The 19,647-nt window shown below is 39.1% G+C and overlaps 1 protein-coding gene across 1 annotated transcript in view; it reads right to left on the bottom strand.

Moving 5' to 3' along the window:
* The window catches only part of nbeaa (neurobeachin a), an 861,601-nt gene that overhangs the window by 757,599 nt on the left and 84,355 nt on the right, over positions 1-19,647 (bottom strand). The window contains exons 3-6 of the mRNA XM_060826144.1: positions 12,273-12,373; positions 9,707-9,802; positions 2,894-3,015; positions 540-666 (exon numbers count right to left, since the gene is read on the bottom strand). Of these exons, the coding sequence (XP_060682127.1) occupies positions 540-666; positions 2,894-3,015; positions 9,707-9,802; positions 12,273-12,373 (446 nt within the window). The remainder of the gene's footprint in view (positions 1-539; positions 667-2,893; positions 3,016-9,706; positions 9,803-12,272; positions 12,374-19,647) is intronic.

The following is a 19,647-nucleotide window of genomic DNA, read 5'->3' as shown; positions in this document are numbered from 1 at the left end:
ACATTGTAGAGAGCTCCACTGATTAATGCTATTGGGGCTTTCATCTTTCATTTTAACGGTGCAGCAATTTTTTAGAACAGCAGCCACCTGATGAAGCAGCAGTGCCTCAACAGCTAGTGCTTCAAATAAACCTGTTGGACTATAACCTGGTGCTGAGAGATTTTTAACTTAGTACAGCACTCAAATGCCAGTTGAAATCATTGGAGGGGGATTTGAATCTACAATAGTCAGACTTAGAGACAAATGCGAAACCTTGTCAACTTGCATTTGTTACACAAAGCACCAGAATAGACCAGTCAAATTTACATTAGAAATATCTGCATTCTGTGAAAACACAAATATCGAACCCGGACTTCTTACTAAAGCATGAACTATATTCAAAAACTGACATCATACAAGTTTAAACCTTTAGTGAAATACAAAGGAAGTGAAAAATTGTATCAACAGTTTAACAAAAATATACTTTTCAACACACTGGTATTTGTGTTCTACAAAATGCATTCTACCATGTATTAATATCACACATTTCATACACTTACCTTCCTCGGTTGAAAATCATACTTTACACAATGCTGGAAACCTTTTCCTTTTGATTTCAATGATGTTATAATCAAACAGTTTCCAACAAAATGTGCTGAATAGCCAACTCCTTTACTTGTTCGAAAGCTGCAAATGGATAATGCAACATTATTGTATGTCTTCAAAAAAAAAGGTTTGTTGCAGATAAATCATGGTTCACGATATACATTTCTAAACAATGTTAAATTAATATTGCCCAGCTTTATAATTAGTCAGGACAAATCATTCTACACACATTTTCAATTTCATCTCTGAATCACAGAAAGATGCAATGCCAAAATCATTAGTCTGCTTCAAATTAAGCAAGGGAAGGGCAACAGAGAAAGCATATTCCTCAATTGCTTTTTCTTGCATCCTAATTTCTAACCAACAATGAAGTCCGGAGCTTACAGGATTCCAGCAAGCATAATTTACATCACTTTTTACAAAAGCATGCTGTGTGCCCAGCCTCCTTCCAGCCCATCTTTGAACATTCCCCCCATAAAAAAGGGATGGATACGTTGCCCACTAGGCTATTCACCCTCAGAGCTAATAAGACACTTTATTGCCCAATTAGTTAGCAATTAAAGGTTTAAATCTGCCTTTACTATCATAAACATAGGCCAGTGGCAGGCAGGGCTGAATTCAAAGGGTGTTCTTAAACAGTCTTCTCTGAAACTTGGGAATGGGCCGCTTCGCAATCAAAGGATGCCTTGAATCTGACTTAAGGAGATGCACTTTTGTCTTGTTCACATAAGTTGAACATCTATTGTGGGGGGGTGGTCTGCACTGAAATGGATTTGTAATCACAAGCTGGAATGTAATAATAACTACAAGCCCAAGTGCAAATATATTATGAGCACGGAGTGGCATTTTGTTTCATCCTGTGAATTACTTTTCTAAAAAGAAAATCTTGAACTTCTTATAGTTTTAGACATAAATTCCCTTATGCACCGATGCCAATCTTTCCAAACTGCCATTTTATATTGTTTCAACCAAGCTCAATGCATGGTTCAAGAACAGCTTTCCACATACCTCCAGACCCACCCTTGTAACCTCCTGCGCTCCAACTATTGGCTTCAGCAACTTCAAATCTTATATCTTAGTTATTTTCTCATCAGTTCTTTCACATTCCACTGGATTTTGTTGGAACATTGCATATATCTATGATCAGGCCAAACATGAATCTTTAAAAGAACCAAGATGCATAACAATGTGTCAAATTGTGATGTCATGCCATGTGACACTTTAAAGGTATTAGCGTCACTGTGAATTACTGTCACAGTACATGGGAATCCATCAGGGAAGTCTGTTAATCAATCAGCTTCGAACCTAGACCACACAGATGTTTGTAATCAAGTAGGAATATATTTAGTTGTGTCTGCAAATAAGTCATCTAATCATCATTCAGTCAAAAACCCATCTCCTCGGAAGAACTTACATAATAACATGAAACAAAGTTTTATTCTACTTTGATATTTTTATCCACTTTGACTTTTCATGAATTTTAATGGAATGAAGCATATCATAGTTATTTTTTATCCACGACTTTTTTACCACTGTCAAGCTCTTCTATTGATGTCAGGAGTTATAAAATAAGTTAGTAATTTCTTCCAACAGTGCTTAAGCAGTGCAAGTTTTATCTATTATACTTTCTTCCTTCCTGTTCATGTTTTGCCAATGTCATGGAGGGGCTGATCTGCTTTCAAATATTAATCTAATGATCTGTGTCAATCAGAAACAATAGCTTCCTTTCCTTAGAAGGCATAAAGCTGCTGCTGTGTGGATGCATAATTTTCTGCTTGGAATTGTGTTTTGAAATATGCCTCATTTGTCATAATTGTTACTTCTACAACATGCTACATTGTTCGTCTAAATTAGGCATAAGGAAATAAAGAGCAATATATACAATTTAATTCTCTTAATTAAACTTATTATACAAGGTCGCATCTCTCTAACTGACAGCTCAGAAAAAGAGCTAAGTAAATAAAAAAAATTGCTGGAGAAACTGAGCAAGTCTGGCAGCATCTGTAGCAAGAGAAAGAGTTATCGATTCAAGTTCAGTAAGCAAGAAAACTTATGGATATTATATAATGCATTTACAATACAACTGAAAAATGTAAAACAAATAAATAGTGAGCAGAAACAAATCAATTCCTTATAAAATGGAACTTCCAGTCCTTAAAATTAAAGCGTTTTATTAATTATATTGTCATTTGTATTCCCAACCACAAGACAAGTGCAGCTCACATCAATCAGAAAAATTTAATAAGTACATTCTTAAAAAACACCAGCTTATATAATAACTATGCATAAGTAAATTTTGAGTATATACCAGTAGAGATATGGCTTGTCTTTGTCCACATTTATATTATTTAGCGGATCCATGCGAAACCAAGTATTTAAAGTAAAACCATTTTGGTAAGGCCACTTAGCAATAGGAGGCAAAGCAATGGCCTAGAAAAGAAAAAGGTAACAGATTTCAGAGCATTATTGAGGCCTACGAATATATTGATTACATGCTGTCATTGTGATGTAATCTGCCGCAAATCAATGTACAGTATGACGGTCAGCTGTATTCTTGACACGACCTAGATCAGCAATGGGTATGTTTTAAAAACTCATACTTAATATTGCAAAAAAGTCCTTAGGTACTTAACCTTACAATAAAAGACTTTGCCAGAGATCCAAGGTTGAAAAGCACCTTGGGTGTGAAGGAAAAGAAATTTAGGGAGATAATTCTACAGTTAGTCCAAACCAACTGAAAGCAAGGTCAGAAATGTTGCAGCAATTAAAATCACAAATCAACATGATACCAAATTGGAGCAGCAATTCTAAGACTGGTAGCAGTTGCAAGGGTTGACAGGGCAGGCAAGGCAATGGAAGGATCTGAAAATCATCATGAAAAACATTAAAATTGAAGCACTGCTAGATTTGTAACAAATGCTCATGTTTATGGAAATACCTTACAATTCTACCAGATTCACAGCTACAATTTACTATACTTCCTCACACCCTGCTTCTAATGAGAAGCACATTTGTTCTTCCAGTTTCTCCATTTCTCTGACATCTATTCCAATGTTGTGCATTAAAATAGTACTTTCAACAAGTCTTCCTATTTCTTCCCCAAAGACTTTTATCATCATTTCCCCCACTATGATTGACAGGATGATCAACCTCGTCTGACCAATTTTCCAATTTCCACCTATATCTCTTTTTCCACCCAGAAACAGTCATGTTCCCTTGTCCTTTCTTTCTACCCCTCCATTCAGTGACCTCGACCCTCTGACCACTCACTATTTCAATAAACCATTTTCATCACGTGCTTATATTTCTTTCCTTGGCCAGCTGCAGTGTTCCAGTGAATCCCACTGGAAACTGGAGGAACAGCACTTGATTTTTTGATGAGGAACGTCATAACCTTCTGGACTCAATATTAAGTACACCAACTCCTGAGCATGAATTCATTGCTTAGACATATTATCTGATAAATATTTTTTTAATTTGAGTAAGTCATGTAACTATTTCAAATGTCTACTAAATGATAGATGTGAGACTAAAAGTTGAATTTTGAGGAAAGATACACAAACCGGGACTTTACTGCCTGAAATTTATAAAGGTAAGGAATGCCCTGCTGGAAGTTTTCAAAATATTAAATGCAACTGATAGAGTAGATAGAATGAATTACATTCTGCAGGTTGTGAAATCAAGGACTAGGGTATTTAATCTAAAATTTGAGCAAACCTTTCATGAATAAAATTTGAAAGTACTTTTATTTACAAGTGCAGAAGTTTGAAAGTATCTGCTGCAAATTACTGTCAATTTTTAGCTTCAAAACTGAAATCAATAAATACTTTATAACCAAAGATGTTAAGAGATATAAGTAATTATATGGACGTATGCCACAGATTATGATATCCTTAAATGGTAGAATAGGTTCAATAGTGCCAGCATAACTTAATAATCTAAATGTGATGGTGAACACAAATTGGTGATAGTTCAGATGCGAGTTTGCAAGATTTTGGTAAGCGCAAGGTTGCATTACGTAGAAGATGGGATGTTGGCCAGCAGAACATTGACATAGTCAAGTCCAAAGAATGCAGCTGGAGTTTATTTTTTCTATGTCCTGACAGATTAATTGTCATGTTGCATTAAAAAATCCATTACTGTTCGTTGAAATGTACCTCCTCAACTTTTCATTCCATTCACTAAATTACAAACAGGAAGTCAATAGCATTTCTTCCTCCTTCCTGCTCAGTTTGTTTTTAATAAAAAGTACAATCTTTTATCCCCAACTATTAAAAATAATCCCTGGAATTACCGGCTGTCATGTTTGTTCTACTATAAGTAAATACTTCAGCTATGACTGGATCTAGTGCATTTTCCCCAATGTACGTAGACAATACTTGGTGCATTTGTCCAGGGTGAAGGCAAGGAATTAAGGGACTGCAACAAAAAGGTGGGAAGAGAAACAGAAAAGAAGGAGATCAAAAAGAAATGAGTGATGAGAAGAAAAAGTTAGAAGTGAGTGGGAAAAAAAAACAAGAGATATTAAGTTTGGTACATTCACCTAGTTTTACAACAAACTCATACTGCCTACATTTTTCCTGAGTACACAAGGCTGCATAATTGAACTTAGACCAAACATTTATGCAACAAAAACAGCAAATCAACAGCACAGTGGCAGATGAAAGTCAGTATAAATTGATGCAAGGTATTAAAAGTAAGGTATGGAGGGGGAAAAAAAAGGCAAAACATTTATTCTAAGAGCACTTACTAATGGGTGAAGGTGAAAAATATTCAAAATTGAAATTGAAAGTGCTACGAAGTTAGTGGAAATGATATTTAAAACAGAAACTAGTAGCAAGGCTAAACTATTCTTCACTCAGAGCCCACTCTATCATTCAATATGATGACAGCTAATTCTCTATTCCAACACTATATTCCTGTAGTCTCTCCATACTCATTGATACCTTTAAGAGTTTAAAAAACTGATCAATCTCTTTCATGAAAGTACTAAATGACCAAGCGCCACAGCCTTCCTTGGAGTAAATTCCATAGGTTGACCACCCAAGTCAGAGGTGTACAGCATGGAAACAGACCCTTCGGTCCAACCCGTCCATGCCGACCAAATTTCCAAACCCAATCTAGTCCCACCTGCCAGCACCCGCCCCATATCCCTCCAAACCCTTCCTATTCATATACCCATCCAAATGCCTCTTAAATGTTGCAATTGGACCAGCCTCCACCACTTCCTCTGGCAGCTCATTCCATACATGCACCACCCTCTGCGTGAAAAAGTTGCCCCTCAGATCTCTTTTATATCTTTCTCCTCTCACCCTTGACCTATGCCCTCTAGTTCTGGACTCCCCGACCCCAGGGAAAAGACTTGGTCTATTTACCCAACCATGCCCCTCAATTTTGTAAACCTTTATAAGGTCACCCCTCAGCCTCTGACGCTCCTGGGAAAACAACCCCAGCCTGTTCAGCCTCTTCCTGTAGCTCAGATCCACCAACCCTGGCAACATCCATGTAAATCTTTTCTGAACTCTTTCAAGTTTCACAACATCTTTCCAATAGGAAGGAGACCAGAATTGCACGCAATATTCCAACAGTGTCCTAATCAATGTCCTGTACAGCCACAACATGACCTCCCAACTCCTGTTCTCAATACTCTGACCAATAAAGGAAAGCATACCAAATGCTGCCTTCGCGATCCTAACTAACTGCGACTCCACTTTCAAGGAGCTATGAACTTGCACTCCAAGGTCTCTTTGTTCAGCAACATTCCCTAGGATTTTACCATTAAGTCCTGCTAAGATTTGCTTTCACAAAATGCAGCACCTCACATTTATCTGAATTAAACTCCACCTGCCACTTCTCAGCCCATTGGCCCATCTGGTCTAGATCCTGTTGCAATCAGAGATAACCCTCTGCACTGTCCACTACACCTCCAATTTTGGTGTCATCAGAAAACGTACTAACTCCCCTCAACCCTGAATGGCCTGCTTCATTCCTGAGATTGTGACCCCTGCTTTTAGACTGGCCAATCAGTGTAAACATCCTCCCTGCATCTAGTCCTTCAAGCCCTGTTAGAATTTTATGTTCATCAGACCTGCTCTCATTCTTCTCAACTTGGAGGTGCCAGTGTTGGACTGGGGTGGACAAAGTTAACAATCACACAACACCAGGTTTAGTCCAACCTGTTGGAATATAACCAGACGTTGAGACAGTTTTAACTCTTCCAACTTGAGTTAATGCAATCCCGATCACAAGATCAAAAAGGAGTGTAAAAGCACAGAAGGAAGTTATCAGATCAGCACCATCTCATTAAATTATCACCAATTAATTCCAGTTTCCTGCTTTATTTCTCCCTTACCCCTGTAAATAATTTGCATCCAAGCATTCACCCAATGCCCTCTTGAATGCCTCGAATTACACTTACCTCAACCAGACTTCAGGCAGTGCATTCCATACCTTATTTACTTGCTGAGAGAGATTTTCTTCACTTTACCCTTGCTTCTTATACTGACCACTAAATCTGAACTCTCTTATGCTTAATAATTTTACAAGCAGATCAGTTTCTCCCTATCTACTCTTTCCAGCCCATTCATGATTTTCAAAACATTTATCTGACCTCCTCTTACCCTTCTTCGCTCCAAGGAGAAGAACTTCAACTTCCCCAATCTACTCTCATAACTGAAATTTCTCATTCCTGGAACCATTCTTGTAAACTGCTTTGACACTCTCGCCAATGCGCTCACATCCTTCTTATAATGTGGCACCAGAACTATACATAATATTCTTACATCAAAATCTGACAAATATCTTGCATAATTTCAGTGTCGCCTCCTTGCTCTTGTACTCGATGCCCCTATTAACCAAATCAAGAACTCTGTGATTTACTTACTGTTCTCTCTCCTGGTCCTGCCACTTTCAATACTCTAAGCAAATACTCAGTTATCATAAAAACAGAAATAGCTGGAAAAACTCAGGAGGTTTGGCAGCATCTGAGAGAGAAAGCATGGTTACTGGTTCTGGCCCTGTGATCCTTCTTCAGTATGAAGACCCTTTTGAAGGAAAGTCATGGTCCCAAAATGATAACTCTGCTTTCTCTCCACAAATGTTGCCAGATCTGCAGAGTTTTTCCAGCTATTTCTTTTTGGGTTCTGGCATCTGCAATTTTTTATTTGTGTGTCCCAATATTATCATTTTAAAATATTTTCACCTTCTAGAGGTTTACAAAATTATGAGGGTAATGGATAGGATAAATTGGCAAAGTCTTTTCCCTGAGGTCGGGGAGTCCAGAATTAGAGGGCATAGAACTAGGGTGAGAGGGGAAAGATATATATCTGCCATATGTTTGCATATTCAACTTTTCTAAATCAACATGAAAACTCTTTGCAGGTTCCTTATAATTCTCAATTCCACTTAGCTTTGTGCCATTAGCAAACTTATAAATATTGCATTTTGTTCCCTCATCCAAGTCATTTATCTATGTCTGAATAGCTGGGGCTCAAGCACTGATCTCTGAAGTACAAACAGTAGTCACCACCTGCCAACCAAAAGACGACCCATTTATTCTTGTTCCAGTCTGTCAACTACTGGTTCAATTCATGCCAGTTTATTACTCCCAATCCCATGTGTTTTAATTTAGCTCATTAGCCTCTTATGTGGGACCTTATCAATAGTCTACCTGAAATCTAAATAAATCCAGGTCCACTGGCTCTCCCTGATCTATTCTATTAGTAACACCTTCGCAAAGCTCCATGAGATTAGTTAAGCATGACTTCCCTCGCAAAAGCCAATGCCGACTTTGTTTAATCACATTGGTGTTTTCCAAGTGTTCCATTATCTTTTATAATATTATTCTTTTATAATAGATTTTAGCATGTTCCACACTACTGATGTTAGACTAATTGTTTGCAATTCTGTTTTCTTTCCCCTTGTTTTTAAATAATAGTTTTATGTATGCCACCATCCAAATCTGTATGAATGGCTACAGTGTCTATAGAAGATTACCACCAGTGCATCCAATATTCCAGAGCCACTTTCTATAAAACTCTCTCGGATGCAGATTTTCAGACCAGGGGCATTTTATAGAACATAGCACAGTACAGAACAGAAACAGGCCATTCAGATCGTGATGTCTCTCCAAATTAATGGCAGCTGTCTGCATATGATCCATACCCCGCCTCTTCATGTGTCAAAGTGCTTCTTAAACATTGTTATCAGCTCAGCTTCCTGCAGCTCCCCTTGCAGTTCTGTCAATCTTTAATCTTGTTAATTTCACGAGCACTTTCTTTTTAAATTAATACTTATTTTCTTCGATTTCTCCCTCTCATGGGTCCAATTAATATACATTTATTTCATAGCAGCAAATGAAACAAATAGACTTCTGGATTATATTAAATGAGTGAAACACATATGAGGATATCAAGTTGGAACTATTTGCACTTAAATATTCTGTTGTTAAGTGTTAGGAACACAGGGGCAGGAATGGGTAGTTCAGCATGCTCTGCCTTTCTATATCAAGAATTTAGATTATCTACCTCAACACTATTTTCATGCACTATCCCCATAATCATTGACATCATTAGAATCTAGAAATCACTACCTCACTATGACTGAGTTATATCGCCTTTGGCATAGTGAATTTCAAAACTCCTGTATTTTGAGTTAATAAATTCCTTCTTACTTCAGTACTAAATGTTTAGTTCCTTATTCTTGAGATTGCAACCCTAATGCTCAAACACCATCTCTCTCTGCACCCCCCCCCCACCCCATCCATCTCCCAAATCCACCAGACATGGCAAACATTTTTACCCAACTGGCTCTGAAAGACTTTTCTTACGTTCACTGACATTACTTAGCATTTTTCTAAACTCCAGAGAATATAGGTCCAGATTACTCAAAGGACAACCTTATTAACTTAGGAATTACTCTAGTGAACACCTGCTACATTTTACAGAAAGTATAAACTTCCTTAGTTAAGGGGATCGAACCAGCACACATTATGCTGGATGCAATCTTACCAAGGCCTCACTTAATTGCAACAAGACTTCTTCATCAAGCTTTTCATAATTCTTAAAGATGTTACACAAGATTAAATACAGGATTAAAAAAATGAAATCTCTAATAATCTTACTGCTGCACTGCGTCCAGGAAAGTTGAAGAAAGTATCTGGGCCTTGTCTTTGTGGCATCTGATTTAGAATTGACAGTAATTTAACTGCATGTCTGGGCTGTGAAAAGATTGGGGAAAAAAGCCTTCAGTCCAGTTGCATATAAAAGATATGAATTCAAGATTAGATATTATCATTGTAATTTTGTTAATACATTTATTTTAAGAAAAACATTGGTCACATCAGAAAGGTCATACACCAAAATCAACTGCTATATGCTCGAATAGCAAGTGACAAAATGAAAGAAACATAGGTATCTCAGGATTGAAGGAGATTTCTGAGGTAGAAAGGGGCAAGGTAATAGAGAGCTTTGAAAACAGTTGAGAATTTTAAAGATAGAGGTCTTATTCGATTTTGAACCAATGCATGCTAGCAAGCAGAGGTGATGGACTCAACATGGCTGAAGACCTCAAGTCTGTAGAAGTTTGCATGTGGAAGGCAAGCCAGACATATTTGTAATAGTTGAGTCAAGCAGAAACAAAGACATGGATAAGTGTTTCAGAATCAAAAGGAGTTTGAGAGAGACAGTGTTATAGTGGCAGAAATCGACAATCTTAGTAAGGACACAAATTTATCAACAGAAGTTCAAAGCAGCTATCAACATCAAGGATGCAGACATCCTAGCCAGACGATTGCCACAGATAGGGATATAGTTAGTTATCAGAGAACAAAGCTTGTAAAGGGGACTGAAGATAATGGGTTCAGATAATGGGTTCAGCCTTCCCAATACCTAACTGGACTAAATTTCATGTAGAAATAAAAAAGATCCAAGGATACATCCCATGAGACCAGAGGTGACTGTACAATAGCAAGAAGATAAGCAACTGCAGTGATGCACTGGTTATAATTAAATAGATGAGATCCGAACCAAGTGAGAATAGTACCACCCAGCTGAACTACAGTAGAGACACACTGAAGGTCAATGATATAGTCAATCATATCAAAGATAGCAGAAAGAAATAGAAGAAAGAGGAATCATGGCAGCTCAGTGGTTCGCAATGCTGCCTCACATCGCCTGGGATCCAGGTTCGATTCCAGCCTCAAATGTCTGTGTGGAGTTTGCACGTTCACCTTGTGTCAATGGGGATTTCCTCCAGGTGCTCCTTTTTCCTCCCACAGTCCAAAGATGTTCAGATTAAGTGGATTGGCCATGTTAATTTGCCTAAAGTGTCCAGGGATGTGCAAGCTAGGTGGATTAGCCATGGAAAATGTACAGAGATAGGTTAGGGAGTTTTGATCTGGATGGAATGCTGCCCATCGGAGATGCAGCGTGGACACTGCTTCCACAGTGTAGGGATCCTATGCTGCTATGAATCAAGGGAGGACTGTTTGCCTTCTTCACAGTCAAGTAGGATATCATGCATTATCTTATACAAGAACAATTTTGGTACTCCAAGAGAGCAGAAACTTAATTGGAGAGCACCTAACAAGAGGTCTATGAAAGTTGGGCATTGCTGGACTTTGTTGATCACACTCTTGCCTCAGTCAGAAGATCATCAATTCAAGACTCATTCCAGTGTAACAAACCAGTCTGACAGGGAAAAAGTGGGGATTGCAGATGCTAGACAGTCAGAGTCAAAAAAGTGGTGCTGGAAAAGTACAGCGGGTCAGGCAGCATCCAAAGGGCAGAAGAGTCAATGTTTTGCGCATAAGCCCTTCATCAGGAATGAGACTTCAGTTCAGTACTATTGGTGATGCGTTCTTTCAAATGAGACATTAAGTGTGTGTCTCTGTCTCTGCATAGACATCCATCCTAATCTGGCAGGTGGAAGTAAGATAGACTGTAACACAATTGCAAAGAGGTGCAGTGGATTAATCCCAGAAGTCTCTGCCCAATATTTATCTTGCAGTAATCATACAGATAGGTTGTTATTTTACCATTATTACATTACTTGTGTTCTGCACAAATTGACAGCCAATTTGTAACACTGGCTATATTCAGGAAGTAATTAACTGGCTATACAGTGGTCATGAGATATGCTATATAAATCAGAGTCTTTCTTTTTACCTTTTCAGACGTAGAAGACAATAACTCAATCAAGGACTCTGGAAAAAGGGAATGTTGAAAAAAGGTGCTATTTTGCAATATTATTTTCCTGAAGGGTGATGACAGCAAATTTGCAAGGGAAAGAGATAACATACAAGGCATCTAACACGGGCAATCACAAATTGAAGTTGCACGGTCAATAATGTAATAGGAATGCAATCTGGAGAGCTGCAGCTGGGTCTCTAGAACAAGATTTGTTTAGACAGGCCATGATGGAAGACCGAAGGTAAGTAAGAGATTGATGTAAAATTAAGGTGGGGTTTGGGAGCGTGGGGGGGTGGGGGGAGTGGGAGAGGGGGGGGGTGTTGCTGGCTTCCAATACTAGTAAACTTGGAGTTTATCCAGATTGGTAACTAATCATATGATATCAATAGTAGTAGCACAGTAATTCTTGAGTTCCTTGCGCTTTTTGTTAGATTACTGTTACATGCTACTGCAAAAAAAACTTGGTCTCCCTGCATTAACATTGAATATGGAGCTTACCCAAAATCCATTTTCTCCACGCAACATGCTGAAAAGCAGCTTGAGTTCCTTGACAGTGATGCTGTAGCTTGCTAAAACACCCAACATATCAACTAACAAATCTGTAAAGAAATTTCACACCATTAATCAAGTTGTACATTGATACATTTTATATTCTAGCATGTGAAAAACACAAACCAGAAAGCAACTTGAGAAATTAAAACAATGATGGGAATTACAATTCTGTGTCCTGTCCTTATTAAAGAAAACTTGACAAGTTTCTATCAATTACTGATATTTACCTTTTTAACAGGTTCACATTCATTTATTCCAGATTAATTGCAAATGTTTTTAGTAATTGATATTCTGGTATTCTTCCGCAATTCATATTAAATCAAGAAAAAAAGCAAATTTTACCAATCAATTTGATTTAAATGTTGATCTGAAATAAAATAAAAGTTAAGCTGTTTTATGACTCAAACAAAAACACACAGGTTCACATCATAAAAGATAATTACTTGAAACCTTTGGACTGGAAAGTAATAAAGAAAATTGAAAGGAAAATACTGTTTATTTTGAAAGACCACCTAGAGGGAACTTTTGATATTTTTGCATTAAAAATACTAAAATCACAAATAAATCCACAGATTGCAGACACAGAGGCCAACGACAAAACCTGGCTTTGAACGATTCAAGCAGTTAACATTAAATTCCACTGCTGGTTCTGCATCATACTATACACATTAACATATTTTATTGTGTAGGCATACTTTGCACTGTGTCATACACACACACAGATCTACGAATTAGTCAGAACTATTTGGTTTAGGATTTTGATTGTTTCGTTGACAAGTGCTAAAGTTAATTCACTTCGTACCACCTGCAGCTCTCCTACAGTTAAAATGAAATTGCACGAGTTTCTGCCACTGCGCTAATCTTCATGGGGCAGTTAGCATTGGTAAGTTATTGCACTCGAGGAAAGGAGACCACAGTCCAAAACAATTCCATTTCTGTTTACTGTGATCAGTACCAACCGCAGATATAACTGGGCCATGAAATTCACATTGCCTGACATGCCATTCTTTCACACAGTAATGTATCCTAAACTTAACATTTTTAATGAAACTATGGCATTAATTAAAATAATTTCATTATTCTTGATAATACATTGCAAGGCTTAAATTTTATTTTAATTTAGGTGACATTTTGACAAAACACAAGAATGGTGAAATTTATTTAAAAAGTGAGAAGCAGCATTTTACACTTTTGTAGTTACTGGTTTGAACCAAATGCTAGTCAATTAATCATTCTAACCTTTCCATGTAAGCCACAACAAATCACTCCATTGTCTTTTGGGTCATCATTAAGTGGCTCCAACACAAAGCCACATTGAATATGGAAGGGTTTTATCCACCCAGAGAGTGGCTTAACCACAAAAATGAAAGTAATGTTAGACATATTAAATCAAGAATGCATATCCTTGGTGCTGCACAGTTAGAAAACTCAAATTTGCATGAAGCAAGCACATCATGCAATAAAGAGATTGAAGAAAAAAATACCATCGTCAAGGAAATGCATCCCAACTCCACAAAGAACAACTTCAGGCAACTAATAGAATTTCACTTATATCCATCCTTGTAAATTGTGCAATGGACAACTTAAAAATGGGCAAATAGACAGGAATTAAAAGGCAAAATGATAACATGTTACATGTAATTGAAGTAAAAACAGATTCCATTCATTTTAAAATACAAGCGAATGTCTGATGTCACTCACTATGAGTCAAATAAATATATTTCAATAATAATAATAATAATAATAATAATAATGTGGCATATACTGCATACTGTTGTGTATTACAAAATTGCATCACATTACCAATAAATTGCCTTAATTATCCTAAATATTCAAAGTACTGTATTACCAAACTAACTAGTTTTAAGATCATTAGCTATCAGAATATGCGAAGTTCAACTGCCTGTCCATTAACTAATGCTCAAACCATGCAGTATATTATTGCAATCCTGCAAATTCTAATTTTGGATAATAACCTCAAGCAAATCACCTTACCATTTTTTTTGAAATTCCAATACACTATATTTACTGGTTTTCCTTTCTCTATTGTACTAGTCATGTCCCTAAAATACTTAAAAGATTTATTAAACATTTGAGGTTAGCACTGCCAGGAACCCAGATTTGATTCCAACCATGAGTGACTGCCTGTGTGTGCAGTTTGCATGTTCTCCCCACGTCTGCAAGGATTTTTTCTGATGGCCTATAGTTCCTCATTAACTCTGTTCCTTCTTTCCTCAGGAAACGTCCCCGAATTTAGGAATTCTGGAAAATCAAAATCAAAGCATCCACCACAAATCCCTTTTTTTTGGAACAAGTTCAGCACAACCCACCCTGTTGTTTAGTTTGCTATGCACTGGCTATCAGTTTTCCTCTATGCTACTCTCTCTCCCCACCCCCACCTTCCCCTAGCTTATCTATCCATGCTTCCAGTTCACTGCCTTTATTCCTGATGAAGGGCTTTTGCCCGAAATGTCGATTTCGCTGCTCGTTGGATGCTGCCTGAACTGCTGTGCTCTTCCAGCACCACTAATCCAGAATAAGTTTTCCCAACACATTTTTAAAATTCTACACTGTCAGTGCCTTTTTATCATCCCACTTAATATTAGGGCAGTTGAAATTCCATGTCACTGTCCTTTAACACAGGACCAACAGTTGTCAATGTTACAAAAAATACTCCGTGGCTATAACAAAGGTAAACTATACCTCCTCATCTGCTGATTCCATTTCTGTGTTAACTCATTTGCTGTTAAAACTCTCATTTCACATTCCTTTGTTACCTCTCCACTTGGCAATTCCACACTCTATAGGTTGATCTCCTATATTCAACTGCAGCATTGAAGTCACAGGCTTTTTACAGAAGTAGGCCATTGTCCATTCGGCTATGCCGATTCTCTGAGCATTTCGACGGAGTACGAAGCTACCACCTTTTCCTCAACCTTGTCAACATTGATGATTATTTAAATTTCAATCACCATCTTGAATGCTTCAATTTGACTGCCTCCACCAAACTTTCAGGCAGCTCATTCCAAATGCCAAGGACTGTGCAAAAGCTATTTTCTCATGTCACACTTGTTCCTTCAGCAAAACTATGCCCCATGTTCTCAAACATTTATATTTTTTTAAAGTGGGAACAGTTTCTCACCAGCTACTCTATCCAGACCCCTTCTAACAAATCTTCACTCAGCTTTTGCCTTGCTAAGGAAAAGAGTCACAATCTATCCTCATAATTGAACCTTCTAATGCCTAGAAACAACCTTGTTAACTCTTCTGCACTCTCTAATGCATTTATGTCCTTCATAAATCGCAGCGCCCAGAACTGTACACAATATTTTAGCTGAGGTTTAATCAGTGTCCCATAATGTTAAGCATGACATCCCTTCTCCATACTCCACGCCACTATTAAGGTAGCCTTCAATACTGCACTCTCTACTTGCCCTGTCATTTTTAATGACAACTGTACATCAAAGTCCGTGCTCCTGAAATACCCTTTAGAATAGTACCCTGTTTTACAATGTCTTTTGACATTCTTTCTATATCACATCATACTTCCCTACTTTGAACTTCATCAAACCATCCATTTGCCCACTCCAGCAACTTGCCAATATTTTTGAAATTCTGCACTGTCATTCTCACAGTTTACAATTCTCCTAAGTTTTGTTTCATCTGTAAGCACAATCTGTGTCCATGTGGATTTTCATTAGGTGCTCTGGTTTCCTCCTACTGTCTCAAAGGCATGCAGGTTAGGCAGACTGACCATGCTAACTTCCCCGTAGCGTCCAGAGATGTGCAGTCCAGGTGAATTAGCCATAATGAATGTGGAATTACGGGGATAGGGTGGGTTGGGATGAATGTGCTGCAGAGAATTGGTGTAGTCTCGATGGCAGAATGGCCTCTTCCTGCAATGTGGGGTTAGGTACAAAAACACTACGAAGAAAATCACATAACCCTACACAAAAGTAAGGTCAACATTTATGGTTACTCTTATGGCTCAGGCTAATATAAACTTAGGATGATACATTTCCCTCTCATCTGAAATCCCTACTGTCACAAATGAGGTACCATTGAGTTATTTGGAAGTCCTACTTGAAGTCATGCTTCAATATATAGCTGTTACATATTTGTCATATCATCTGCCCATTTGCCTTAAACACCGGAAATCTTGTATTGAAATATATACCACGAAGCAGTGCCAAAATCCTCTGTTCTGTTTTGTTACCTTTCGTTTCCTCAGTTTTCCATTTCTGTCCACTAACTTTATGCCTATTTCCATCTATACCAAATAAAATATTTAAGTGTAGACTTTAAAGAGACATGATTGAGCTCTTTAAATAATAAAAGTAATAGATTTGATCTGTAGAAATAGATCAAACGAACTGTTTAAGTGATATTGGACAAAGATGCACAATTGTAAGTTACATAAGCATTGCATAAGCTGCATAATATATTTATTTTCCGAATTGTGACCTATGTAATAGGTTGCTAGTTCACGGCTTGAGTGCGAATTTGCTGAAAACGTTCAGAAGGATGTTAGATAAACTTCTGACCAAGGTCAATCTGATATATGCAGAAGGTGAGATATGAAGGAATGCAGTTCTGGAACATGGCTGATTGGGAAACTCTTCTGTGATCTACAGTGGCAGAGCTTTCTTTCAGCTTTAAATTAGTTCTGTGCATATATTTCTTGGATTCGTAGCCTCTCCAGCATAGATGCCTAATGAATAGGATGGCAAGTGAGATGCACAAGACTTGGATTGTATATGTTTCAACAAAATAATATGAAAGAGGCTTTTTCTATCCTTCATTCTTGCATATATCACGTTGTGTTCTGGTGTGGCAATTGCAATTTAGGAAACATGAAGAAATAGTGGAAAAAGACAAATGTAAAAGAGGGAGGAGATATGAATGAGAGCTAAAGTGAGACAATTGATTACAATTGATATTTAAATGCATATGAATAACTAAGGTATCTTTTCAAAAGATGATGGGAAAAATAGCCCATACCGTTGCCATTAAGATGGTATATAACTAATTCTCTGAAAATCTAGCTAAGAATGCAAGTTGTAAAGCATAGCAACGTTCGCAAGGATGAAACTGGGAGCAGATGGGGTTGCAGGGGCTGGAGGAGGAGGATGTTGGATGCATAGAGGCATAATAACACATCACTCAGCTAACATAGCATCTTCAGTATGCATAGTACTGAAAAAAGGATGTGTTTTAAGTGCTAACAAGTGTAAAAATATTATAATCATACAGAAGAATGAAAACTATAACTGCTTTTTGGAGATCTTGGTGGACTTCAACCAAGTGTGCCTCCCAGCATATCTCTTTGTAAAATAAAGTCAGTAATTTTATACCCAAGATTCAAAGCAGCAGGTAAACGTGAACATACAAAACAGGTGAAGTAGTAAACCATTTGATTCAAACCTTCTCTACTATTCAATGTCATGGCTGATCTGTTTGCCTTTTAAATTCCACATTATCAACCCCAATATCTCATATCTAACAAGAAACTACCCAATTTCATCTTTAAAATATTTAATGGCTCCACCTCCACCACCTTTGGAGGCAGTATGTACCAAATTCTCACAACCCTCAAAGATTTCTCATCACTGCCCGAAAAGTGCGCCCCAACATAAAAACAGTACCACACAGTCATTCACTTTGTCGTGACCATTCAGGATCTTATATAGTTCAATTAGCTCACCCCTCAATCTTGGAAACCCCAGTGGAAACAAGTCTAGTCTACCCTCATAAGAAAACCTGCTCATTCTAGGTATTCAAGACAAAATAAAACTGCAGATGCTGGAATCCAAGTGGACTGGAAGCCAGGCAGCATCAGGAGGAGGAGAAGTCAACATTTCAGGTGTAACCCTTCTTCAGGGCTAGGGGTGGGTGTGAGGGGAGCTGCAAGTAAAGGGGGTGGCCCCGCCTCAACGAATTCCACACCCACCATAGTGTGGAGCTCTTCTTTGCATTCTCGGACTCCGTGCTGCCTTCACTATGGACATCCAGTCCCTGTACACCTCCATCCCCCATCACGAAGGACTCAAAGCCCTCCGCTTCTTCCTTTCCCGCCGCACTAACCAGTACCCTTCCACTGACACCCTCCTTCGACTGACTGAACTGGTCCTCACCCTGAATAACTTCTCTTTTCAATCCTCCCACTTCCTCCAAACTAAAGGAGTTGCCATGGGCACCCGCATGGGCCCCAGCTATGCCTGCCTCTTCGTAGGATATGTGGAACAGTCCATCTTCCGCAACTACACTGGCACCACCCCCCACCTTTTCCTCCGCTACATCGATGACTGTATCGGCGCTGCCTCGTGCTCCCACGAGGAGGTTGAACAGTTCATCAACTTTACTAACACCTTCCATCCCGACCTGAAATTCACCTGGACTGTCTCAGACTCCTCCCTCCCCTTCCTAGACCTTTCCATTTCTATCTCGGGCGACCGACTCAACACAGACATCTATTATAAACCGACTGACTCCCACAGCTACCTGGACTACACCTCCTCCCACCCTGCCCCCTGTAAAAACGCCATCCCATATTCCCAATTCCTTCGTCTCCGCCGCATCTGCTCCCAGGAGGACCAATTCCAACACCGCACAACCCAGATGGCCTCCTTCTTCAAGGACCGCAGATTCCCCCCAGACGTGATCGACGATGCCCTCCACCGCATCTCCTCCACTTCCCGCTCCTCCGCCCTTGAGCCCCGCTCCTCCAACCGCCACCAAGACAGAACCCCACTGGTTCTCACCTACCACCCCACCAACCTGCGCATACAACGTATTATCCGCCGCCATTTCCGCCACCTCCAAACGGACCCCACCACCAAGGATATATTTCCCTCCCCTCCCCTATCAGCATTCCGCAAGGACCACTCCCTTCGTGACTCCCTTGTCAGATCCACACCCCCCACCAACCCAACCTCCACCCCCGGCACCTTCCCCTGCAACCGCAGGAAATGTAAAACTTGCGCCCACACCTCCACACTCACTTCCCTCCAAGGCCCCAAGGGATCCTTCCATATCCGCCACAAGTTCACCTGTACCTCCACACACATCATCTATTGCATCCGCTGCACCCGATGTGGCCTCCTCTATATTGGTGAGACAGGCCGCTTACTTGCGGAACGCTTCAGAGAACACCTCTGGGCCGCCCGAACCAACCAACCCAATCACCCCGTGGCTCAACACTTTAACTCCCCCTCCCACTCCACCGAGGACATGCAGGTCCTTGGACTCCTCCACCGGCAGAACACAACTACACGACGGCTGGAGGAGGAGCGCCTCATCTTCCGCCTGGGAACCCTCCAAC

This window comes from Hemiscyllium ocellatum, chromosome 6 (genome assembly GCF_020745735.1).
Source record: "Hemiscyllium ocellatum isolate sHemOce1 chromosome 6, sHemOce1.pat.X.cur, whole genome shotgun sequence".
NCBI lineage: Eukaryota > Metazoa > Chordata > Chondrichthyes > Orectolobiformes > Hemiscylliidae > Hemiscyllium > Hemiscyllium ocellatum.
Note: the sequence above shows the minus strand (reverse complement) of the source record. Positions and strands in the feature narration are given on the sequence as shown.